Raw genomic sequence first — 26,491 nt, forward strand, 5'->3', positions numbered from 1 at the left:
CAGAATTAAGGTCAAAACCTTTTAATTTTCAAACATATATTGAGCAAAAAATAATTAAAACCCTATTAGCAGCCCTTTTTTCCTAGAGGGAAAAACTACAAGGTGTATATGTGGGAGGGAACATGACAGTGTGAGGCGAAGGGCGGCAGAGCTTGTCCTCAGCTTCTTCATAACTAAACACTAAAACAGGGATCTCCTGATCTACAGCTTTGAAAGGCCAAAGACTCAGCCCTTTCTTGAAGAACTGGGGTCCTCGCTTCTCTGGTATTCGTGTATAGAGAGGTGGTATCTCTCTATACCTGAATGAACCTGCCTATGACTGGTAGTCCGGTGCCTGTACCCTCTTAGAGAGGCTCCCTGACAGGTATGAGAGGAAGGCATCCATATCTGCAGCATCTCGAGACAGAGTTCATGCCTCTGTGGTAGCCCGAGCAGAGGTGAAAACCACACTTTTCCTGTTTCCGAGCCTCTTCCTCCTGGAAAGGGGAGCAGTGATCATGGGAGTGACTAGTATGTTAAGTGAGTAGAAGTAGAATAGTAAATACTTTTTTTTTCTTTTTAAAGAACTCAATAAGTATATAATCATGACCTTAAATTTTCTCTTTTCCCTACCTCCTGAATGTTGGGATTATAAGTATGTGCCAGTGTGCCAGGTTTAATGTGGTGCTAGATTTCAAACCCAGGGCTTTGAGCATGCCCAGAAAGCACTCCGCCGACTGAGCTGCAGCCTCAGAACTTTCACTGGGGTACGGGGGAGAGTGGGTCATCTCACTATGTAGACCAGGCTGGCCTTGAACATACAGAGATCATCCTGCTTCTGCCTCCCAAGTGTTGGGATTAAAGTTATGCACCACCATTCCTGGCTGAGAATGCTTTTTTTTCCCCTTTTTTTGAGACAGGGCTTCTCTGTACCCTGCCTGCCCTGGAACTCACTCTATAGACCAGGCTAGCCTTGAACTCGAGATCTACCTGTGAGTGCTGGGATTAAAAGTGTGCGTTGCCACCACCCAACCTCTGAGAATGCCTTTTAGTAGAAAATAAACACTGCAGGACCAGAAAGTAGGATCTCACCTAATCTTCTGAGCGATGAAATAAATAGTCAGCAGAAGGCAGAGACATCCAGCCGAGATTCCCATACCTAGACCCAGCATCTCTCCTGGGGAGACAAGGATGTCAGTCAGCCTCACAGGTCCTGAGGCTTTCCATCTTTGCTGGGGTCCCCCTCATGTTGCCACATAGGGCCATCTTACCTGTGGTATACAGTGGTCCCACTGCAGAAGAAGAAAATGTGGGTTAGAAGAGCTCTGCTAGGGGGCTGGGGATTTAGCTCAGCGGTAGAGTGCTTGCCTAGGAAGCGCAAGGCCCTGGGTTCGGTCCCCAGCTCCGAAAAAAAGAACCAAAAAAAAAAAAAAAAAAAAAAAAAGAGCTCTGCTAGGGCGTCCTTTCCTGGGGGTGATTCCTGGTCCAGGGATGTACTGGAACCCTTTCCCCTCAGCCGTTTCCTTCCCAGGGGCCCACTATTTCATGCCTTTGAGGTCCCCAGTTTCCCATCTCTTTTGAGCCCTGCAAATCACCTTGGATGAAAGAAGCAAAGATGGTCCTCTGGTTGAGAGGCTGGGGCACTCTGTAGTTTTGTACAAGGGGCTCAGATGGGTCCTCTTCTGTAGAGGACAGTGTCTCCTGAAGCTTTTCTAACTGGGGAGCAGAAGAAGGGAACTCACCCCAGGGCATTGGCAAGGATCTAAGGTTAAAGCGTCTATTCACCTTGTCACCCCTCACCTGTCCCATTGAAATCTGGGCCCTTCTGTTGAACACTGTCCAGAGCACACTCTGGTAGCAGGGGGGGGTTGTGAGCGAGCCATTGTAGCGGAAGAACTGCTCCAGCTGTTGGGGGAGGAGCTCCCTCACATTGAAGGGAGGCACGGAGGTCTTCTGATCTAGAGAGGGCGGAGCAAGGGTCAGCCTTCCTGGACAGGATTCCCCTAAGCAGAACCCACTGCTTACTCAGCACCCCTCCCCAAGCCTCTCCGGCCAGGTCTTGAAAGTTTCCCTGCAGTTGAATTCTCACTGTAGGTTTTCAGGGCTCACCTTTGTATCTTACTTCATGCAGATGACTCAGAATGTGATCATAAGCTGGATTCTCAGTCTCACCCACCTATAAAGGGAACGCATGGTAGGAGCATGTGTTCGGACTAAGTGTTTGGGGTAAACTTTAGAGAGGCCAGTGATGAGATAAGCCTAAGGGATGTAAAGAAAGGGTTAGAGCTGAGAGGAGTTAGGGGTTACTGACCTCAATTAGGATGCCTAGGACAGCCAGTCCCTGAGGCTTCTGAGCTGCCTCACTCAAGCTGCCATAGGACTCCGAGTCATAATGGACCACGTGGAGCTGAAGGAAGGCATAAGGAGACCGAGTTACCAAACATTTCTTCATTCCCTCTAAGGCTTTGGTTTTAATCAGCACCTCAGCCGCTCAGTCTAAGTCTCCGCCCCCAAAGCTGCGTCTTATCTCGTCAATAGGACTTTTCAAGGGTCCAGATGCTTTCTTCGAGAGCCACTGGACCGAACCATGCATCCGTGTCCCAGTGTGAGTTCCCTGGTACCTCTGCAGCTGTGGCTTCACTGTTGATCTGGTGCTCTGATCCCTTTAGGGTTCCCTTCTGACCCCAGTGCAGGTGGAGCTGGGCTGCTGTGTATTTCCGGGGCAGTCCACCAAGGTGCAGGGTTGGGGGCAGGGAGAGCTGCACTGTGAAGAAAGAGCAGGCTAGGGTTGGCAGAGGAATGTGGGCAGTTTCCACCACCACTTGCCACCACTTGGGACATTTGGTTCTCCTCCTTCTCTAGCCAAGAAGCCTCTCTGCTGCTAAGATTGAGTCAGTGCTGTGACAACTGCTTGTGCACTGAACTTGGTCGCAGACATCCAATCCCAGCTTAGCTGCAAGAGCCTGAACCTCGGTGTTTTGTTGGTTTTTGAGACAGGGTTCCTTTGTATGCAGGCTGTAGCCCTGGCTGTCCTAGAACTCACTCTGTAGATCAAGCTGGCCTCAAACTCAGAGATCCACCTGCCTCTGCCTTTTGAGTGCTGGGATCTTGAGTGTGCCACCACTGCTGAGCTCTGAATCTCATTCTAAAATCCACATTCATTAATGGTTAGGTCTGTGGTGTTTTACAAGTTAGAACTCTGTTTGCCCTGGCTTTTTGGTTTTCGTGTTTTTCAAGATCGGGTTTTCTTTGTACCCTTGGTTGTCCTGGAACTCACTTTGTAAGACCAGGTTGGCCTTGAACTCAGAGATCTGTTTGCTTCTGCCTCCCAAGTGCTGGGACTAAGGCATGAGCCACTACCATTTGGCTTCCCCTGGCTCTTTAAGATCTGAACTGGAACCTCCAGTCACTTGGAGCCCAGTCTTTTACCTGTATGGCCATTATTGTGTAGATCCAAAGGCTCGGTACCAAGCTGGTCATATCCGTGGGGCTGCACAGTAGGCAGATCGGGGTCAAATATCACACCGTCTGTCTGGATATCGATGGGGGACTGGGCATTGCCTCCACATTCAGGATAGGAGGCTGGCCAATGGTCCTGACCGTGTGGGCCTGGTGGAGGTAAGTTACCATGGACGTTTGTCCAGACCTACAGCCCAACCACCCTTTTGTAACCCGATCCCATGTTGTAGTGGAAGTAGAAATCCACTTCTCACCACCCAGTTGAGTGGAGCTGGGTGAGGTGGGAGTCCCCACTGCACTCTAGGTGGCAGCACCCCGCATCTCCCCAGAAGCAGGGGAGATGATCCTTCAGCTACTCTAGTAAGTGGGAGAGTGGTAGCTCTCACTCACCTGTAGTTTCAGACCAGTGCAGCTGAATGAGGGGAAGAGGAAACAGACAGAGAGCCTGAGTTCTTGGAGAAGAAGAATCAGAGGACAAATGGCCCTTAACAGATGGAGTATCTTTGGGGGACCCTGTAGTAATCTCGGGGTTCAGATACCCTTTCTATCATTCATTTTTTACTCTCACACTGGACCTTGCTTTGACTCCGGATAGGTCATTAATCAGAAGTTCAGAGGGATTGAGTTTCACTGTCCCTGGAGTCACATATCCTGCCAGCCTTTTCCTCCTGATCTCAGGCTCTGTCCAGTTTCAGAGGCAGGTTGGGGGTAGGACTATTTAGGAGAAAGAGAGCCAAAAGAATGGCAGCCAAGCTCATGTGCCTCTCCCCGCCCAGTCTTCTTCATTTCCACACGGATTTACGGAGGACACATTGGCTTTTTTGCTGAATCAGGAGATGTGGGATTTAATGATTACAGCGGGGTCTAGCAGCCACGTGTGTAAACCCCAGGGTGTGTGTGTGTAGTAAGGAAAAGAGGAGCTGGTGGGTAAAGCTCAGGAAAAGCTTTTTCCTTCCTTAGGACAAGTCTTCATGCCAGGTGAGGGGCCCCAGGGTGATAGGAGAGCCAGTCCATCTGGAGTTCCAATCTCACCTTCATATGTCCAATGGTGACCTGTAAGAGAGTGATTTGGGCTGGGGCCAGTGCAGCCTCCGCTCTGCTCTCCCTCCTACGCCTCCTCCTTTCTGCTCTCTCTTCCCCACCTCCACTCCAGTGCTTCCAAGTGAAGTACTGACACTGGACACCTCTGTAGGAAGGTCGGGGGTCCTATTTAAAATAACCAGCCAGGCCGCCCTCGTGGCCAATGAGTAAAGGGGGAGGAGCAAGGAAGAGATAAAGCTGGGAGACTAAAATTAACCTGGATCCAAATGTGCAGGCGGCCCAACCCTTACTTTTTTCCATCTGGAGCCAAGTCAGTGTAACACTTAGAAGGTTGGGGTGGGGTAAAGTGAGGGTGTGGGCAGAGGGCTTGGAAACATAGAGAACAGAAGAAGCCGAGGGGGAAAAGTTCAGTGTGTGGCAATGCTATTGAAGATGAGGGGCTTAGTCCTTTGCCTTGGTGCATCACTGCACGGGCACGGCACCCGCAGGGAAAGTTTGAATTCTTCCTCTCTGCTCTCAGTAGCTGTGGTCAGCCCCGCCACAAACCTCTTTGCTCCTTCAGGCTCAGATGGCTCAAGAAAGGCAGGAGTCGGGGTAGGGCCTATTCTAGGTTGAGGGTGGTGGGTGGGCACAAGCAGCCAGAATGGCAAGGACAGGAAGAAAGTGAAGCATTGTGTGTAGAGAGGAGAGCTGCCAGCCGGGTCACATGCCAGGATCTCATGCAGTTCTGTCTCTGGCCAAAACGCTAGGGGTCTGTGGATCGACTCCCCCACCTCAACCCCCATGGCTAACCTGCTTCAAGGAGAAAAGGTAGTCCTCTTGTAGATTGACTTGTACTATTTAAATCTAGAAACTGGAAAAAAAATTCCTAAGTTCCTTTTCCTCTTTATTAGTCCTTTATTTATTTTGTTCGAGACATGATTTTGCTATGTAGTCTATACTGGCTCAGTATTCACGGTGTGGTTCAAGCTGACCTCAAACTTGTGGCAATTCTGCCTCAGCCTCCTGAGAGCTGGGGTAAGCATGTGGTACAATGCTATTCCTTTAACTGCTCACACGGGTAAGATGTTCAGGGGCTAATCCTTGGTCTGTCCACGCTGGTACATTCCTCAGCTCAAGCAACTCTGCAGTAGCCCACCCACTCAGTCACTGTCTCTGTGGGATACCCCAACCCGAGTTCTCTGGCTTTGTGAGGGTGCCCTGCCCTTCCTGGGAAGTGTAATGAGCTGATTCTAATACCTCCTTTTCCTCTTTCCAAATGGTTTCTTCTCAAAAGAGATTTATGACTCTTCATTTTCTTTTGGATCCCTTGGTCCCATCTTTCTAGATAATCCTCTCCCAACTCGTTCTTCCAACAAACTTTAATCCCTCACCTACTATGTGCTAGACACAGAGTGAGAGGCCTGGGAAGCACAAAAACGGGGTGTAGGGGTGTAGAAACCAGGCATGGTGATGCAGAGGGGAGGCAAAGGCAAGCAGGTCGAGTCTAACCGAAGCTACATAGTGAGTTTGAGACAAGTCTGGCCACTTGAAACCTTGTCTCAAAAAAAAGTAAATAACAAAAAATAACAATAACCACCACAACAAAAAAGGATGTGGGAATTCTTAAAGCTTCCTGGACTCGAGGAACAACTGAACTTGGTTTCCCAAATGTCTCCCCACCCCACTCCTGCTCCTGAAAGCCCTTTGTACAGTGTAAAGAGCTGAGCAAACGTTTAGTTGTGTTACTTTCAGGGAAATGGACAGGCTGCCCGTGCACCTTGGCAGGTAATGGGGTTATCCTTTGATCAGCTGGGAATGGGGTCTGAGTTGGGCAGTACTGTAGCACGTGTCCCTTCCGACCCCTGCTCTCCCTAACCAGCAGAGTGCGTAAACAAAGAAGGGCAGGAGGGCTGCCTGGGACTAGGGCAGTGGGGAAAGCGGCGCGGAGAGCTGAAGCTGGCTGAGTTTCCTACACTTCTGAGTATTCACACGCTGGCCTCCGGCTAGCTCTCCCCTGCCGCAGAGATAGCAGTAACAGTTGGGCTAGAGAGGAAAAGGAAAAGAATGGGAGGGACCTCTTCCATATTCTTTCTTTCACTCCATGCCTTTTTCCCCAGCCCCTAGGCTTCCCTTTCTGAAACCTCTCCTCCCCCACTTAAGTACACATGGCTACGGGTGGACATTAGCACAGACCCAAATGTACCTACCCCCATCTGCAGCCAGGATCCAAGTCACCTTTAACAGGAGAACGAAGAACAACATATTATCCTCACAATGGGGAACAGGGGGCCAGGAATTTGGGGGCTAGAAAAGAGAGGTGGGGAGAGAGAGGAGTTTCTGGCGTCCCGTCTCTTCTTGTCTCTGTCTCTGCAGACTTCCAGGGATTTGATTTTTTTCACAGGTTAACACGAACTTCTGGACCCCAGGATAAATTTCTCTCTTCCTCACTTTGTTTCTCTTCTTCTCTGCCCTTTCTGTAAGTCCTCCTGTGGTCTTCACACGACTAACTGGCTAGCAACTTCACAGTTGCCTCCCGCTTTTAAGGTGGCTCGGAACCGGTGTACGTGAGGAGGGGGGTGGTGCCTGGGCTGCAAGCGAGCAGCTCCTTAAATAGCGGATTAGGCATGCAGGATGGCCCTGCAGAGCCCAGTGCCCTGGCCTTGGCTCAGGAGCCCAGCTGGAGTGAGCTCTTCCTTGCCATTTACACTGCCGCTCCTATGGGTGTCCCCTGGAACTCTCGGTCAGGGAAGGGGGGTTTCTCACCTTCCCTCCCAGGACACTGTGTTCTCATTCGCCTGCCTGGGGAGCACATCCCTGGGTGTTGTGGGACAGCTGGTGGGGAACCTGTTTCTGAAACCAAGAAAAGTTGAGCTGGTTGGAACCAGAAAGAATTCAGATTCGGGAGAGAGAACAGAAGTTGGAGGCGCAGGGCGCAGGTGGGGAGCGGAAAGCCAAAGTTTAGAATCTGGATTGTGGCGAGCAAGAAGTGGGGCGAGGGGAATATTTGTCTTCCACGCTGTCTTTCTCTGGCGCCTGTCACCACCCCCTTCCCTTGGTGAGGCTTAGGTCCACGTGCCTGTGTAGCCTGGGGTGGGGGTGCGGTTTTGTTTGCCGTATAAAGCCCATTTGTGTGCACAGCGGGGGAGGGGTTGTCACAGCACCAGGGAGAGACAGCATTCTAACTACCAGATCCAGCCACCTCCCTCCCCAGGGAGCCCAGATCTAGGGCGCCTTTTGTCACTGAAGAGGACACTGACCCCTAGCAGAGAGGCCGGGGCAGGAGGAGTGATGGGTGATTGTAGAAACAATTACTGTCACCAGGAGAAAAAGGCGGACTCCAAAGAAAGAGAGGGGAGGGGCCATAGAAAGGCCATGTGACCAGGTGGGTGAGGGGTCCAGGGGCTTCCCGCCCACCCAACAAAGGGTCCAGGCAGGTCCGCTGGGACCCGAGTGAAACCTGTTGTGGTAGAGTTGAGTTAGCTAGTGGAGCATGGAGGCTGCGTGGCGTCTCAGGAATGCTAGCTGGTGTGCGCTCCCCCACGGGACTAGAAATCCCGATCGGAATGTACATCCTAAATCCCTCATTAGTGAGTGTGGGACCACAGATAATTTCTAGCTAGACGGTGAAATCTCTCCTCCATAACCTTCACTTACTGCTCCAGGGCATGCATACCTCCGTAAGGTCTTTTTGCCCTCCTTACTTCTAACAAGTAGCAATAAATAGCCAAAACAAAGGAGCAGAAGCCAAACAAGGGCACGGGATAAAAGCCAAATGAACAGGAATAATGCATGTGCTGGGTCATCACTCCTGCGGAGACAGGAGCTCAGGGCGCTTTTCTGTCCCGTGACTGAGCCTCAGAGCAAAGATTTTTTTAATTAAAAAAAATATATATCTTTTTGTCGCTTTGCGAATACTTCATCCCCCTAAAAAACAAAGTTCCCGTCTTAAAGTTTTTCCAAAGCCCCATCCAATCCCATCTAGGAAGAATAAAAGAGATATACATGCAAGTTAAGATTTCCTTGGAATCCGGAAAGTTAAAAGGAGATGGGGTGGAGTAAAAGGAGAACCGATACATATTTCACAAGGTAGGAAAGAAGAGGTTTGAATAGAATAACCCCTATCAGGACAGAGCTCGCCTGGAGCAACTGCGACCGAAGTTCAGTCTCCCAGGAAGTGAGTCTCGCCTGGCGCCACCTCCTGGCCTCTCTACGAATTTTTAAATTTTAAAACTTGGAATTCCTTCTGGACAGCAGCAGTTGGTGCTGAGGGTTTGGGGACTTTGCCCACACTATTGAATATTGCTTCAAAAATGTTTTAGCCCTGGTGCTGGAGAGCTGGCTCAGTGCTTAAGAGCACTCACGACTTTTCCAGAGGAATGGGTTCAGTTCCCAGCACCCGCATGGCAGCTCACAACTATCTGTAACTCCAGTTCCAGGGGACCGGATATTCTCACACAGACATACATGCAGGCACATCACCAATGCACATAAAATAAAATCATTAGAAAAGAAAATGCGTCTTTAAGAAAAATCTTAGCCCCAAGTCAACACTTAGGCTCTGGAGCAAGCAGCCTCTTCGGAAGTTCCGATTCCCTCCAGATGAACAAAACTGGTTTCTAAGAGAGAGAGAGAACTGCCCTCCTCGGGTTTGATGTTTTGTTTGGATAACGTGAACACTTTAGTCATTGCCTTCTAGCTCTGTTGATTTGGAGTCCGTGCAAAGGGACTGCAATGTGAAAAGGGAAAGGAAAGGGGAAGAAAAAAGAAAAGGTGACTGGCTGTGACCTCCTCCAAGCAGTTTCTTCTCAAACTCTTTTGTTTCGTTACGGCTCTTCTCGCTCCTAAAACCTCTTCTCGCCCTGCACCTGGCCCAAAGACTACCATACCCGAGACCTTCCGCTGCCATGTGGCGCCATCTCCTGTCCTTGCAAAGCAGTGAAACGTGAATGAATGTCAGATCTAAGTGTTCTTTCTGTTCCAGTGTGGTGACTTTTTATTTATCTTTTCTTAAAAGTTCTTAACTTAGGTATTTAAACTCAGTCCTTTAGAATGTTCCTTGAGCAAACCCACTCAGCTCCCCGAGTTTTCATGGTGGGGTGCAGGGAGTTCAATAAAGGAGGGAATCAGATTAAAACAACAATCCGTGAGGGGACTGATTAGATGGAATTAAATTTTCTAGAAAAGCTAATAACAAAAACAAGAGACAGAAAGCTAGCAAACAAAATGACAAGCTAATTACTGTGTGCTGCGGTGATATAATGGAGGTAGAAACATTCTAATTTGATAGGCAGTCACATTTAGTACTACAACCTTGTCTTCTGACTTCTCAGTCCCAAAGCCCCTTCAGCAAATACAAAGGTGCTTAAATTAAAGTCACTGGGGACCCGGAGGAGCAGGTGATCAGAACCGTCTGGGTCAGCCTCATGATTTCCAATGCAATTGATGCAGGAGGAGAATCTTGTGGAGAGAGGGCAGATAAATTTGCCGTCAGAAATACTGCTGTTTAATAAAGAAGAAATTTTCTGTTATGAATTGGGTTCCATGCACAGAACAGCGCTACGTTTGTAAATACCTGTGGGTTAAAAGAATGAATCTCATTGGGAGACCAGTTAGTCACTTTGATTCTGCCTCTGGTCTTTCATAGACCTTTAGACCAGCGGAGCCTGTAGGCATCCATCCAAACTCCTTGTTATGCTCAGTGGAGAGTGAATTTTGAGGGATTTAGGAATTCAGCTGTGGTTGACAAGAAAGCTGTTGGGCTAAACCAGAAACGAAACCCAACCCTCCATGAGCATTTCTCTGTGCCACTGGCTCTCAAGCCCTGGTGTGTGTCAAAGTCACCTGGAAAGCTTCTTAACATACAGATTTCTAGCCTGCCTCTTCAGTTCTGCAGGTTGTTTGGTTGGCTTTTTTAAATTGTTTGTTTTATTTTATTCTTTGTTTTTTGTTTGTTTGTTTGTTTGAGACAGGATCTCTCTACATGGCTCTGACTGTCCTAGAATCCATTCTAGACCAGAAGAGGGTGTTGGAGCCTTTGGAACTGGAGGTAGAGATGGTTGTGAGCCACCACAGAGATGCTTGGTCTTCTGCAAAAGCAGCCAGTGCTCTTAACCACTAAGCATCTCTCTAGCCTATTATTATTATTATTATTATTATTATTATTATTATTATTATTATTATTTTGAGACAGTGTCTCACTTGCTAGCTCAGGTGGGCCTGAACCTTTTGGTCTTAACCTGAATGCCGTAGCCACAAGCAGGAGGGAAGCTGACAAAGTCCTGAGTGGTGTGCATTGTTGATGTGAGCACAGCTCAGTGCCTCAGACCCATGGGGGCGGCAGAGCCTTCCGTGGCTTAGGGGAATGGCAAGGTTTTCTTTCTGTGGGAGTACATGTGCGACGTTGTACACAGAAAGCATCAGCCAGCTCCGTTCCAGATGTGTGCAGTGGAGACTGAGCCCCCACAGAGACCCTCACAGACATTAGCTAAAGTCACTCACCTGTGGTGTGTGCAACAAGGCTCTGCTGCTGGGACTCCCCAGCACACCTGTATGTGTGTCTGCCATTGGTCGCCCAAGTCAGGTCAAAGAGGCCCAAGACCTCCACTGGCCGAGAACTGTGATGGATTAAGGCTGGCCTTTAACGTCTCACTCTTCTGCTTCCACCTCTCGAATGTCAGGGTCACTAATGTGTTAGAAATCAGGTAATCCCCAGGCTGCCCTCGAATCACCACAGATCCATCTCTTGTTCTCCTGGTCTGTCTTCTCTGTCCTTGTCTCTGTCCCCACTTCAAAAGGTACTTTTACCCCTCCCCCAAAACATCTCTTGCATAAGATCTATTTCATGGTGTGATCTCTGCAACATACCTTGGCCCCTACCCTCCAAGATACGCCATTGCAAAACCCTAACAATACTTGTTGAGGAAAAGATTTTTCTTTTTCTTTTCTTTCATTTTTTAGTTTTATCGAGTCAGAGTTTCTCTCTATAGGAAGCCCTGGTTGTCCTGGAACTCACTAAGTAGACCAGGCTGGCCTTGAATTTACAGAGATCCACTTGCCTCTGCCTCCCAAGTGCAGGGATTAAAGGCACACACTATCACCAGCTTTTTCTTCTTTTCTTTTTTTTTTAACAGTTATTTATTTATTATGTATACATCATACAGCTTTCTACCTGCATGTATGCACCTGCAGGCCAGAAGAGGGCACCAGACCTGATTATAGATGGTTGTGAGCCACCATATGGTTACTGGGAATTGAACTCAGGACCTCTGGAAGACCAGACAGTGTTCTTAACCACTGAGCCATCTCTCCAGCCCTTTCTTTTCTTTTTTAGATTTATTTATTTATTTTATGTATGTGGGTACACTGTAGCTGTCTTCAGACACACCAGAAGAGGGCACCGGATCCCATTACAGATGGTTGTGAGCCACCATGTGGTTGGTGGGAATTGAACCCAGGACTCCTGGCTAGAGCAGTCAGTGCTCTTAACCACTGAGCCATCTCTCCAGTCACCCCCCCCCTTTTTTTTCTTCAAGATTTTTTAGATTTTCAAAGCATGAATGTTTTTTCAGCATGTATACATTTGCAATGTGTGTGCCTGCTACCCGCAGAAGTCAGAAGAGAGCCCCAGCTCCTGGAACTGGAGTGATGGATGGTTGTGAGCCACCATTTAGGTGCTGGGACCTGACCCATGTCCTTGGAAGAGGAAGATTCTCATAGCTCTTTTTCTTTTCCTTTTTTCTCTTTCTTTCTGAAGATTTACTATTTTTCTTTTATGTATAAGTATTTTGCCTACATATATGTAAGTGCATTGTGTGCCTGTTCACAGAGGCCAGGAGAGGATGCAGGATGCCCTGGGACTGGAGTTACAGACGGCTGTGAGCCACCATGTGGGTGCTGGGAACCAAACCCAGGTCCTCTGCAAGAGCAGCCTCTAGCCCCACACTCTTATTTTCCAAAGAACTGTTATGTGTATATCTGTAGAGGACAGTGATTAGAGGATGTCACAGAAAAACCTTGTGTGAGCTTTTTGGTATACACTAAGTCCTTCCCACATTAGAAGTCTGCTCTCGGATCAGATTAAGGACATTTCCTTTTTTTTTTTTTTTTTTTTTTTTTTTTTGGTTCTTTTTTTCGGAGCTGGGGACCGAACCCAGGGCCTTGCACTTCCTAGGCAAGCGCTCTACCACTGAGCTAAATCCCCAACCCCTAAGGACATTTTCTTAAAATCATAAGGTAGTATCTGGAGCAATGGGTGTAGTTACTCCCACCTCCTGGAGTTCTATCGTCGGACATCTATCGACATCTTCTATGGAGTGCTGAACGGAAGAAAACTGGGAAGATTTACTCTCCACTCCTTACTTCTCTCCTCCTCACCCCTATGACCGCCTTGGCCCCTCACCTCATCACTGGGAACAGAAGTTAGGACCTTGCACACGCTGGTTCTAACACCAAGCACACACTAAACACCAATATAGTAGTTTTTTTTCTTTTCTTTGTATTGTTTGTTATTGTTTTTATTTATTTTTTTTTTTTTTTCGGAGCTGGGGACCGAACCCAGGGCCTTGCGCTTCCTAGGCAAGCGCTCTACCACTGAGCTAAATCCCCAACTCCCTTGTTTATTATTGTTTTTATTTAGGCTCCCTTTCTCAGAAGAGGGTCTCACTGTGCAGCTCAGACTGGCCTTGAACTCCAGGTTCTTCTGCCAGTGATTCCTGAGTCGATAGCTGTGTATCAATTTACTCCCTCTTTGTTTTTATTTATTTTATTGTTGCATTTATATATATATATATATATATATGTATATGATTTTTTTTTGAGACAAAGTTTCTCTGTGTCGTGTTGGCTGTCCTATAACTCACTCTCTAGACCAGGTTGGCCTTGAATTCGCAGAAATCTACCTGCCTTTGCCTCCCGACTGACTGGTTTAAAGCCTTGTGCCCCCACCATTCAGCTTCATTTTTATCTTTATATTTTTTTGAGCTGGGAATTGAACCCGGGGCCCGGTTGAGGAGTTAGCTCAGTAGTAGAGTGCTTGCCTAGCAAGCGCAGGGCCCTGGGTTCGGTCCTCAGCTCCGGAAAAAAAAAAAAAAAAGATTGGTCCAATTGAACCCGGGGCCCTGTGTGTGATGGCCAGGGGGGCGCTTAAACACTGAGTTTTAGCTGAGTCTTCTTTTTTTTTTTTTTTTTTGGTTCTTTTTTTTCGGAGCTGGGGACCGAACCCAGGGCCTTGCGCTTCCTAGGTAAGCACTTTACCACTGAGCTAAATCCCCAGCCCCCTAGCTGAATCTTCTTATTACTTCTAATTAGGAGATAGGAGTCTCACTAAGTTACCCAGGCTAGCCTTAAACTTGTGCTCTTCCTCTCTGCTTCTCCAGTGACTGGAATAAAGACTTTTTAAAATAACGAAAAGACCCCACAGGCAATGGGCAAAGAGACACTTGGTTAGTGGTGGCATTTTTGTGTCAGTCAGGGGCAGAGCAGATGCCAGTCCTTTGTTCGTCCTAGCTTGATGCTTGGCGTGGTGGCCAACGCTGTTTACTCCTAAGAGACATAAACATCAAATCTGGTAGTGCTTCGAGGGAGGAGGAAGAGAGGCCTGTAGACAGCCGTGTCATCCACAGGCCTCTCCCCAGTGCGCGCCACTCGCAGGCTCTAGACACCCATGCCACGCGGTGCAGCAAGGACAGAGAATGTCATGCAGCCGAGTGGCCAGCCTGCAGTTGGAACCACCACACTCTGCGAGTTTGTGGTGGTCAGACTCGAGGAAGAAAGACAAGTGGAGCATCTTGAGCATTGTGAGGAGAGATGGAACTGGAGGGCAGAGCATAGGCTGTCGTGAGTGGGCAGCCCTGTCACTTGGGGCGGTAGTGAGGTCCCAGGCTGGGCTGCCACTGAGGGCCCAGAGTCTGTGGCTCCACTGCTACAGACGTCTGTGGCTCATATTGCCTCTAGAGAACATGGCGATGTCCCTGGTCCGGGCAGCCGCCGCGGACCACTGCTCTTCACTGACTGTTGCATTCTAGAGAGCTGACCCCATCTCTCACTGGTGGCCACAATCGAACGGGACCTGAGCCTTGCCCAGGCTGCACAATGGAGTTGGCCCTGATAAGAAAGACACAGGTGAGCCTGCCCGGAGGGCGTGGGAGGAGAGAGCTGCCCAGCTCCTTGCAGGCTTCGGACTTTGACTGAGCTGCACAGTGGAGCTGGCTCTGGAGGCAAGTGTGCAGGTGAGCTGACCTGAGGGCACTAGAGCAGGAGAACCGGCCCAGCCTCTTGCCGGTGGCAGCTTTGGGTGGTTTAGCTGGAGCGGTTCTGGAGAGCTTGCCTTGGTAGCAGATAGGGGAGATCCCACAGGCCACCCAGGCCCAGATCCAGGGCTCCAAGTTGACCCACTCCAAAATCTCTAACATCTGTAAACGGCTGGGACATATGAAAGGGCTAGTCCTGCTGATCTGAAGCCGCAGGGTCTCCACGACACAGGGCAACAGCAGGATATCCAGGAGGAGTCCAAGTGAGGATCCAGTATTGATGGTGTCACTAAAGCCAGAGACCTCGAACCAAACCAATGACTCATTGTACTGAACGTATGCAAATGAGGATGTGTGCACAGGGGGACACACTGTGACACACTACAGTTTCTACGACAAGATTTTTTTTTATGTTTTTTTTAAAAAAATGTGTGTTTTTTATTTTGGGGGTGAGGTTGCAAGGGCGAAGGGCAGATATTAGGGAACAGGGAGATGAGTGGGACTGAGGTGCATGATCTGAAACTCAGAAAGAATCAATAAAAGTGAGAAGGAGGAGGAAGAAGAAGAGGAAGAGGAGGGGGAGGGAGAGAGAGGAGGCGGGGGAGGGGAGCTAAGGAGATAACTCAGCAGAGCAAGTGCACATCTTCTAAGCATGAAGATAGGATCCTGATCCCCAGACCTCAGGTAAAATATGGACAGGTGTGGTGGCTGGGAACAATCAAGGAAGACAACCCTATACAAACTTTGGACACTGCACACACACACAATCATGCACATTACACTTCCATGCACAAGCATGCTTACCAGCACCCACCCACCCCACCCACACCCACACAGTAAGTAAATTTAAAAAAAAGGGGGGGGGGCTAGAGAGATGGCTCAGTGGTTAAGAACACTGACTGCTCTTCCAGTCCTGAGTTCAATTCCCAGCAACCACACGGTGGCTCACAACCATCCATAAGGGATCTGATGCCCTCTTCTGATGTGGTGAGGACAGCTACAGTGAGCTCACATACATAAACTAAATAAAAAAAAAAATCTTTAAAAAAAGAAGAGAAAAAGTAATTACTTGGACTTAACACCAGAATAGTGGGGAACATGAGGTCTCAGCAAAGAATAACAGTTTTCTCCTCCCTAGTTATCTAAATTTTAAAAAAGAAACATTTTTACTATAAGATATTGTTCACTAATCATCAATAATATTATCAAATATTTTAAAAACTTGGTTGGAATAAAGTTTATCTCATTTGCCTGTAAACAGCCGCTACGTAGATCAGGCTGGCCTGGAATTCATGGAGATCCAAGTGCTGTGATTAAAGGCATGCACTTCGATACCCAGCTAATTATGGCATTTTGAAAATGCATATTAAGTCAGAGGCTGGAGAGATGGCTCAGGAGTTACGAGCACTGGCTGCCCTTTCAGAGGAGCAGAATTCAGTTCTCGGCACCCATGCTGCACGGTTCACGGCCACCTGTAACTCCAGCTTCAGGGACTCCAAGCCCTGTCGTCTCCTGACAGCTGCTCAAACATGCTCATAGCAGACACATCAATACGTTTTAAAAAAATGTGTACTAAACCAGCCGAGTTATGCTCTACCCCAGATATAACAAAGTACAGAGGAAGACATTGACTAATAATGAGATTTGTTTTTAAAAATTTGGGCATTGGGGTTGGGGATTTGGCTCAGTGGTAGAGCGCTTGCCTAGCAAGCGCAAGGCCCTGGGTTCGATCCCCAGCTCCAAAAAAAAAAAAAGAATAGAAAAAAAAATTGGGCATTATCTACAGTGTTCAAACAGTGGAAGCAAATACTAGAAAGTCCCTGAAGTAATGCAATTTAAAACAAGCAAGCGAGAGAGCGAGCGAGCAAGCGAGCCTCAGTGGCCGGGAATGGTGGCGTATGCCTTAAATCCCAGTGCCTAGGGTGCAGGAGGATCTCTGATCGGAGATCTGGTCTGTGAAGGGAGTTCCAGGACAGCCAGGGCTACATAGACTAAAAAGACTCTGTCTCACAAGAACAAAGAGAAGAGGAGAGGAGAGGAGAGGAGAGGAGAGGAGAGGAGAGGAGAAGAGAAAGCTTATGAGGATGGTTTGGTGGTTAAGAGCTTATCCTGCTCTTGCAGAGGACTCTCGTTCAGTTCTCAGCACCCAGGTCTGCCACCTTGAGCCCCTGCACTCACACCTCCCCCCAACCCCAGACACAATTAAAAATAAAATACATCTTAAAAAAAAATCCTTATAGGCCAGCTAGAATCCATTACAATTCATGCCACAAAGCACAGTTCATTTAACAACAGGGCACAGAATATATATGAAAAAAAAAAAAACCAACAAAAACCCACAAGCCAGCCCTAGTCCAGTCCACAGTAGAGGGACTTTATATAAAAACCTAAGCTATAAATAAAGGTTGGTCCTGTGGAGAATAAACAGAACGCACTCTAGATTTTTTTTTCCGGGGGGGGGGGCTGTCCTTTTATTAGAGTAGTGCTGGAGAGCAAAGAAAAAGACAGGGCAAACAAAATGCTCTGAGCAGTTGTGATGGCAGACGTCCCTAGGGATCCCATCAGGATGGTCACTGTGGCCATTGGGAGGAAGTTGCCCTTCCAGTTGCTTTCTTCATGTCTGTCGCCCGTGCAACTACGGAAACCCTCAAGGACTGACAAGGGGACTTTAATCATGTTAAATAAACAAGGCACTAAAGAGAGTGGGAGTTAACCAGACACCCACGTACAGAGGGAGGGATGAGAGCGGAGGGTGTGGAAGAGCCACACCCTTGTCCCTCCTGGCTGGACTTGTTGTGGCAGCACTTGTCAAGGGAAGAATGAGAGAAGCCAGGGCTCAAAGTGCGGGGCAAATGTGGACCCCATCGGCAGGTGTACAGCCCGGACCTCGTAATGTAACTTATTTTTGTAAGCAGGATCCCTTCAGTTGCTAAGACAAAGTGAAGCCATTTCACTTCCTCTCCCCCCCCTCCGGTTTCAGAGTGTGTGAATCATAATCGGGCTGCAATTATGATTCCAGATAAAGGTTGGTTATATGCAGTGGTTAACATACAGATGAACTTTTGGGCAAACAGGAATCACAACACTGAAAAGCAGGTGAGAAAACTAGCTTCTATCTACATAGTCTGGCGGCATCTGTTCATAGTTGGGGTGGTGATGAAGACATTTGCTCGGCTGATGGGGAAAGACAGCTTACACATCAGACACTCTCAGAGCGGGTCCATGCTTCCTTATTGAGTCTGTCTCCCTGGGCTCTTTCCTTTCCCGTGACTGTAGCCGATGATGGCACACAAGGAAAGTGAGCAGAATTTCTTAAAGGGAGGGAGGTCAACAACTGTCTTTACTGACACAGGTACACAGAGAAGACAGACTCATAACTGGCCAGCCAGAATTTCCAGATTCAGGATTTAAGCTTATAACTGGTAACGTTTAAGAACAATTTACCCCTAATGCCTAACAGTTGACCTGGCAGCTAGAACCCAGAGTCTCTCGGGTATTTTGCCATTGAGTATGTCTGTCCTTCCTTCCTTCCTTCCTTCCTTCCTTCCTTCCTTCCTTCCTTCCTTCCTTTTAAAAATTTATTATATTTATATGAGTACACTGTAGCTGTTTTCAGACACATCAGAAGAGGGCATCAGATCCCATTACAGATGGTTGTGAACCACCATGTGGTTGCTGGGAACTGAACTCAGGACCTCTGAAAGAGCAGTCAGTGCTCTCAACCACTGAGCCATGTCTCCAGCCCCCTGTCTCTGCCTTTCAAGTGCTGGAATTAAAATTGTGCATCACTACACCTGGACCGGTAGGTTTTCTTTTTCAGTTCACTTCTTCTGACCTGTTTTTGGTCCAATACACTCCCAAGACCATAACCCACCTAAAGTGGCAGAATACGCCTTTAATCCCAAAGCTCAGGAGGCAGAGGCAGGTGGATATCTGAGTTCAAGACCAGCCTGGTTTACATAGTGAGTTCCAGGCCAGTCCAAGGTACATGGTAAGACCTTGTTTCAACAAAACAAAACTAAGACTTTCCCAGCTCTGCCTTTAGTAACGTTGTATGTGGGTACTCCACCTTGACTCCGCCCAGATGTTCACTGTGCAATCATTGTTTGGGCAGCGTATAGATGCTTTGGTCACTGGGTATTTCTTTGCACCCAGTCAAACTGTTGGTGAGGCCGCCTTTCTGTCTTCCTGTAGAGATGGCGATACTCTGAAAGATGCCCTGGCCAGGCTGCTGAGACACATTTGGTATCTCAGTATCTTACATTGACTGCCTCCTGGAAGCAGCCATTGGGGCTCTGCCAACAGACCATCTTTGAGCCCTTCCCACTGTAGTGAGGACAGTGAGGACCCAATGCCTTTTTTTTTTCTTTTCTTTTTTTCGGAGCTGGGGACCGAACCCAGGGCCTTGAGCTTGCTAGGCAAACGCTCTACCACTGAGCTAAATACCCAACCCTGACCCAGTGCCTTAAAAAAAAAAAAAAAAAAAAAAAAAAAAACTAGGGGGCTGGAGAGATGGCTCAGCGGTTAAGAGCACTGACTGCTCTTCCAGAGGTCCTGAGTTCAAATCCCAGCAACCACATGGTGGCTCACAACCATCTGTAAAAAAAAAAACTATTTATTTTTATTTTATGTACATTGGTGAGTTTTAACTGCATGTATATCTGTGAAAGGGTGTAGGATCCCCTGGAACAGTAGTTACAGAAGTGAGCTGCCATGTGAATGCTGGGAATTGAACCCAGGTCCTATGGAAGGGCAGCTAGGGTTCTTAACGGCTGAGCCACCTCTCTCACCCCAAATACTTCTAATATTGAAAATTATTTAAAATTTTTAAGAAAGGGGCTGGAGTGGCTCAGTGGTTAAGAAGATATTTTTGGTCTTAGAGAGAATGAGGGTTCAGTTCCTCCATATTAGGGGATCACAGCTATCTTAGCTTCAGCACCAGGGACTCTGATGTATTCTTTTGGCCTCTGCAGATACACATACATACACACACCACATATCACACGTCTCACACACATGTTATACACATTTATATATACACACACAAATAAATAAATTCTTAAAAAAAAGAAAATAAAAACTTCAAGCAACACCAGATGTCTTAGTTAGGGTCTTACTGCTGTGAACAGACACCATGACCAAGGCAACTCTTATAGAGAACAACATTTAATTGGGGGTGGCTTACAGGTTCATCAAGGCAGGAGTATGGCAGTGTCTGGCAGATGTGGGGCTGGAGGAGCTTGGAGTTCTACCTCTTGTTCTGAAGGAACCTGGGAGAAGACTGGCAGCTAGGATGAGGGTTTTAAAGCCTAGGCCCACAGTGACACACCTACTCCAATGAGGCCATACCTCCAAATAATGCCACTCCCTGTGCCAAGCCTAGTCAAACCACCACACTTAACTGGGAAGACTTGAAGACTATAGCATTGAAAAGTCAGGTACTGTCTCTCTTTGCCCCATCTACTGTGAGAATGAAGATCATTCTCAGCAATCAGACTGTTGACAATCCAAAAAATGTCGACATCACTCTGAAGGAGCATACAGTCATTTGTGAAGGGCCCCAGGGGAACTCTGAGGAGGGACTTCAACCACATCAATGTAGAGCTGAGTCTTCTTGGAAAGAAAAAGAAAAGGCTCTGTGTTGACAAATCGGGTGTGGGGGTAACAGGAAGGAACTGGCCACTGTCAGGACCATCATGTTCAGTCCTGCAGTCATGTTCAGACCACGATGAAGGGTGTGACACTGGGCTTCCATTACGAGATGAGGTCTGTGGAGCTTCCTTCCCTATCAATGTTGTTATTCAGGAGAACTGGTCTTTGGTTGAAATCCGAAATTTCTTGGGTGAAAAATACATCTGCAGGGTTTGGATGAGGACAGGTGTTGCTTGTTCTGTCTCTCAAGCCCAGAAGGATGAGTTAATCCTTGAAGGAAATGATATTGAACTTGTTCCAAATTCAGCGGCTCTGACTCAGCAAGCCACAACAGTTAAGAACAAGGATATCAGGAAGTTTTTGGATGGCATCCGTGTGTCTGAGAAGGGAACCGTGCAGCAGGCTGAAGAGTGAGACCTCAGGTTCCTGGCTCCAGAAACAAGATCCTGATCACAAGTACAATGTGGGCTCTTTGGGGACAAGAAAAGACTTATGTATTGAAAAAACAAAATCAGATCTTGTGTGGTACCGCTATGTGTTCCCAACACGTGGGAAGTTGTGGCAAGAGAATCATCAGTTAGAGGCCAGCCTGTGATACCTAGCAAGAATATCTAAAAGAATAAAAATAAAACTAAAAATAAAAAGGGCAATAACAGAAATAAAGGTAACATATCTCAAAATTCAAAAAATTCTCTTGTTAGGAACAACCAGTGTTCACATTCTGTTATTTCTTCCTCCACCTCCCAGGTACTGAGACAGATGCTTATGCCACCATCTGATGCCATTGATGGTGACTTCCAACTTATGGTCGTCCTGCCTCCACTTCAGGGTGTGTCTTCACAGCAGTTTAAGCACTCCTGGGGAATCAAAGACAAGGCCTTTTGCAGATCACACATGCGCTCTACCAATTGCTGTGCATCCACAGCCACATTCCGATGTCTTAGGAATTTTTTCCTGCAATGCTACATACAAATGCATGTGTTTTGTGTTCATATACATTTTAGATTTTACAAATATGGGACCATATTATATGTACAACTTGTGAAAGTCATTCTAATAAATAAATACTAAGTCCCTGCCAACAGTTTAGTGACTTTGTCATGTTGAAATGGCATAATTTTGCCAGACCTGAGCAGGCTTGGACTCACTTGCTCCAGATGGGTATGGTGGGAGGATCGAAAGTTCAACACCGTTTTCATGTAAGAAAATGCCCTCCTAAGATCAGGCATGTGGGCAAGCCTGCAGGGCATTTTCTTAATTATTGATTGGTGTAGGGGTGGGGCGCCCAAGCCCATTGATGGTGTTGCTGTCCCTGGGCTAGTGGTCCTGGGTGCTGTAAGAAAGCAGGCTAAGCAAACCATGAGGAGCAAGCCAGTAAGCAGCACCCCTCCATGGCTTCTGTATCAGCTCCTGCCTCCACATTCCTGCCCTATTTGAGTTCCTGTCCTGATTTCCTTGGGGGACAGACTACCATGCAGAAGTGTAAGCCAAATAAACCCTTTCCTCCCCAACTTTCATTTTGTCCTGGTGTTTTGCTATAGAAATAGAAACCCTAAGGGAGCAACCTAATGGGATCCTGTTTTAAAAGTCAAATGTAGGTTTGAGGATAGAGTTCAGTGGTAGAGTGCTTGTCTGGTATGTAAGAGTCTGAGGAAGAAAAAAGGGAATTTTATTATTTATTGTATGTTTGGTGCTATGTCTTGGACACCAGGTCCTTTTGCATGGTAAATACATGCTCTCCCATTGAGCTACACCTCCAGCCCCAGTCTGATCTATCCCACTGATCCTCTGTATCTGGACTAAGTCATTTTCGGTTTTTCCCTCTGACCAACAACAATTAGAATACTCTTCCTTATATATACTTACCCTTGTCCAGTTTGCTCAGAAGTGACTCTCAAGTGGGTAATGCAGTTGTTCCTTTTAACATTATACTGTGAAAAAAAAGCTTGATTCAGGCTTACGGAGGTATAATTTATATGCGGCAAAATCACCCTTTTTAGTATACGTTTCCATGAGTTTTGACAAATCCATTGGGTAACTACCCCATAATCAAGATACACAACAGTTTCATCACCACCACCCCCGCACTAAGGCCCGTGTGCCCCTTTGTAGTTAACTTCTCCTCCCACACTCAGCCTTTGGTAACCACTGTTCCCTGGCCCTATAATTTTGGCTTTCTCAGCACATCTTGTGTATCAAATTATACATGCCTTTAGATTTGGCTTCTTACCCTTAGCATTCACTCGGATGTTGAGTATCCAGGATTCGCTCCACTTTATCTCTGAGTTTCTCTGGATGTAGACCTATCACGTCTGCTCATTCATTGGCAAGCTGGAGACCGTGTGGGTTGTGTCTAGCTTTGTAGGATAGGACCACTTTCAATATGGACATACGTGTCTTTGAGTGAACATATCCTTATATTGTTCTCATGGATCACATGGTAAATGCATGCTTACCTATATAAGGGGCTGGCAGACTGTCTGTCATGGCTATACGGTTCGTCATCCTTACCAGCAGTGTATGAGAGCTTGAGGTGCTCATTCCTGCTGATGTGCATGCTGTGATGCAACCACATATGTATGCACCTGTGTATGGAAGTCAGAAGACACCCTAAATGTCATTCCTCAGGACCTTGCTTTAAAAGTATTTATTTAGCCAGGCAGTGGTGGCACATGCCTTTAATCCCAGCACTCAGGAGACAGAAGCAGGTGGCTCTCCGAGTTCAAGGCCAACCTGGTTTTTCCCCTTCAGTTAAATCTCTCTGGAAACACCTTTACAGACACACCCAGAGGTCCAGCCAAGTTGATGAGGAATATTATCATAACAGCCTTGGCAAAATAATAAATTGTACTAATAAGTAGGGAAATATTATTATATAACAGAAGAGCATATCAGATTCTGTCGCTAGGTTTCCTGCATTGAATGTGTCTATCTTATAACTGTGCATGCTGGATTTGTATGCTGAATTTCTATAGAACTAGATAAACTCATGTTTTCATCTTTTAGCACAGACCAGGAAAAGTAGATAGAGGTTTAAAGATCAAAGATCCACTTACCATGTTTCGTTGTGTTCCTAGATGGTCTATAAATCTATGTCTGGCTATATCCCACCTGGGGTTAGATGAACAGATATCTGTTTATTGTATCTGGTGCACCGGTGGGAATAAGAATACTTTAGAGGGTGTCTAGACGGCTCCGCGGCAAAGGTGCTTGCTGCCAAACCTGACAGCCTGAGTCTGATCCCAGGGAGTAGTACGGTGGAAAGAATACAGACTCCTGTAGGCTGTCCTCTGATCACCACGGCCATGATTACACCACAAAATAAGTCCTCTGATTGCCACAACCATGATCTCACCACAAAATAAGTTAAAAAGTGTTATTTAACATTGTCTAAAAAATCACTAGTGTTCTCTAGGAATTGGTCACTTCTGCTGAACCAATGGGGCCAGTAACACTCCTTGTTTTCTGGGGCAGGATTTTACAGAGTTACTGTTGAGGACTATTTTTGGGGCTCCAAATCACTCTGCACTCTGAAGAAGAAAAAAAAAAAAAAACACTTCAGCATTAACTTCCCTTTACTTCACAAGTGACCACAAATTAACTGGTCTGTGTTCCCTTTTCTTTCCTTTTTGATGTGTGTGTTTTTTCTTTTCTTTTCTTTTCTTTTCTTTTTTTTTTTTCCCGGAGCTAGGGACGGAACCCAGGGCCTTGTGCTTGCTAGTTGATGTGTGTGTTTTGCTGGATAGTTCAGGCTGGCCTTGAACTCTTAGCAATCCTGCCTCAGCCTCCCAAGTACTGTGATTACAGGAGCATGTTCCTAACTCTGCAGTTAGTTTGGAAAAGGGAAAGTTAAGAAGGAGAACAGCCCACAGTTAGTATTTGATTTAAAAGACTTTAAATTGGTACATTTATTTACGTACATGAGTGCCACAGCTGGCGTATGGTGGGCAGAGGAAAACCTGAAATCGTCAGTTCTCTTCTACTATTCAGACAGATATGTGGAAGGCAGGGGACAGACAGACAGGAGACAGACCATGATCAAAGCAGAGGAGGAATGACAACACAGACTTAAATGTTAGCATCTGAAAATCCAAGACAACTAAGCAGGCCTAAAAGTTGACACAGAGCAAGAGCTTTATTGAATTAAGCAGCAAAACTGCCCGGTTTGGGACAGCGGCACAGACTTGGGAGCTGAATGGTTCCTGGATCACTAGTCTTAGTATTTATGCAGATGACAAAAATGACTGTAATCAAGTCACTACTTGATAAGGATTTGTCTTAGTCAGGGTTTCTATTCCTGCACAAACAGCGTGACCAAGAAGCAAGTTAGGGAGGAAAGGGTTTGTTCAGCTTACACTTCTACATTGCTGTCCATCACCAAAGGCAGTCAGGACTGGAACTCAAGCAGGTCAGGAAGCAGGAGCTGATGCAGAGGCCATGGAGGGATGTTACTTACTTACTGGTTTGTTCCCCACGGCTTGCTCAGCTTGCTCTCTTATAAAACCCAAGACCACCTGCCCAGGGACAGCACCACCCACAATGGGCTGGGTCCTCACCCCTTGATCACCAGTTGAGAAAATGCCTCACAGCTGGGTCTCATGGAGGCATTTCCTCAACTGAGGTTCCTTTCTCTTTGATAACTCCAGCTTGTGTCAAGTTGACACACAAAACCAGCCAGTACAGGAATCAAGTAATCAAGTCACTACAGATGGATCAGGGCCGCAGAGCAGAGTCAGGAGCTAAACTGCACCACCAGTCCCCAGTCCAGCTGGAATGGTACAGAGCTTTTAACCTGGCAAACCGCTAACATCTGCTTCTCGTTACAGTCACATTTCCCCACCAACCAGGACGTAGGGCTAGAGGCTGTCTCAGGAGCATGTCTCCGTGGAGCACTTATCCTGCTCCCATTGGCTGGGTTCTTCAGCCGTGGTGAGGTGACTTCCTGAGCATTCATGTCCCAATTTGCCAGGTAGGATGTCAGTTACCCAGGGAAGTCTTAGGAACTTAAACTTTATCTGACACCTATTCAAAATGGAAGTTTTCTTCAAAAATAGTTTCAGTTTGGTTCCTTTTTACATTACAAGGCCTCAGAAAACCCACAAAATGCCTTCCAGCTTAGACCTCCCTCAGTTTATGTAAGTCTGGCAAAATGTCAGGCTAGGTCTTCCTGATTGGTGTTGATAGAGACTTTGTCCAGAAAGAGGTATAACCCTGAGCGAGGCAATTTCCTTCAGCAAAGGAACTCCCCTCCCTGGGTGTTGCCGCTAGGACCGTTTTCCAGTTGTACCCCCTGTAACTGGGAACAAGTTCTTCATTCTTCTTTTTTTCTTTTTTAATGATAATCATTTGTGTGTGTGTGTGTGTGTGTGTGTGTGTGTGTGTGTGTTTTCTTTGAATTATTTTATTTTATGGGCATCTTCAGACACACCAGAAGGGGGCATCGGATCCCATTACAGATGGTTGTGAGCTACCATGTAGTTGCTGGGAGTTAAACTCAGCAGTCAGGGCACTTAACCACTGAGCCATCTCTCCAGCCCCAAGCTCTTCATTCTTGATGGAGAATCTGGGGTGCCATATTCCATGGGACCACAGAATCTGTGGCTTTCAGCAGAGGGACTTAGCCATCTTGTAAGTGCCTAGAAGAGAGGAAGGTAGGGGCATACACGTCCTGACACCAGTCCCCTAAGGTTTGGTTTCCTCCAGGACCAATGAGGATGAGCTGTAATGTAGCCCAGGAATGCTTAGGGGAAGAGAGCAGGACACAGAGGCTGGAGAGTGAGTCTGGAGAGGGATATCACACTTACTGTTCAATTGCTGTGAAGAGACACTGGGACCAAGGAAGGCAACAGATAGAGGAAAACATTTAACTGGGGGCTTGCCTACAGCTTCAGAGGTGAGTCCATGCCCACCTCGGTGGAGAGTGTTGGCATCGGGCAGGCAGGCAGCGGGGCTGGCAGGCAGGGGGGTAGGCAGGCAGGCAGGGGGGCAGGCAGTGGGGCTGGCAGGCAGGCAGGGGGTAGGCAGGCAGTGGGGCTGGCAGGCAGGCAGGGGGGCAGGCAGGTAGTGGGGCTGGCAGGCAGGCAGGGGGGCTGGCAGGCAGTGGGGCTGGCAGGCAGGCAGGCAGTGGGGCT

At 47.3% G+C, this 26,491-nt stretch overlaps 1 protein-coding gene and 1 non-coding gene across 5 annotated transcripts; one reads left to right on the forward strand and one right to left on the reverse strand.

Annotated features, from left to right (window-relative positions):
* Positions 1-5: 5 nt before the first annotated feature.
* Positions 6-6,974, reverse strand: Car14 (carbonic anhydrase 14). 4 transcript variants are annotated; one of them, XM_039103191.1, is made up of 13 exons: positions 6,910-6,950; positions 6,669-6,765; positions 4,471-4,491; positions 3,829-3,850; positions 3,409-3,588; positions 2,601-2,743; positions 2,291-2,386; positions 2,089-2,155; positions 1,780-1,937; positions 1,575-1,695; positions 1,251-1,271; positions 1,072-1,156; positions 6-476 (listed from the first exon to the last, which is right to left on the reverse strand). In XM_039103191.1, the coding sequence occupies exons 2-13, from the start codon at positions 6,672-6,674 to the stop codon at positions 410-412; spliced, it is 987 nt and encodes a 328-aa protein (XP_038959119.1). In that variant the 5' UTR covers positions 6,675-6,765; positions 6,910-6,950; the 3' UTR covers positions 6-409. The 4 variants fall into 4 exon arrangements, with proteins under 4 accessions (XP_038959119.1, XP_063138677.1, XP_006233052.1 ...); XM_063282607.1 differs by lacking the exon at positions 6,910-6,950 and adding an exon at positions 5,272-5,332 and having other exon boundaries at positions 6,669-6,691; XM_006232990.4 differs by lacking the exon at positions 6,910-6,950 and having other exon boundaries at positions 6,669-6,807.
* A 6,897-nt stretch (positions 6,975-13,871) lies between these two features.
* On the forward strand, positions 13,872-14,014 carry LOC120101278 (small nucleolar RNA SNORA48). Its single transcript, XR_005501652.1, has one exon. It is a non-coding gene; the product is annotated as a small nucleolar RNA SNORA48 (small nucleolar RNA).
* The last annotated feature ends 12,477 nt before the right edge of the window (positions 14,015-26,491 follow it).

Source organism: Rattus norvegicus, chromosome 2 (genome assembly GCF_036323735.1).
Source record: "Rattus norvegicus strain BN/NHsdMcwi chromosome 2, GRCr8, whole genome shotgun sequence".
Lineage (NCBI taxonomy): Eukaryota > Metazoa > Chordata > Mammalia > Rodentia > Muridae > Rattus > Rattus norvegicus.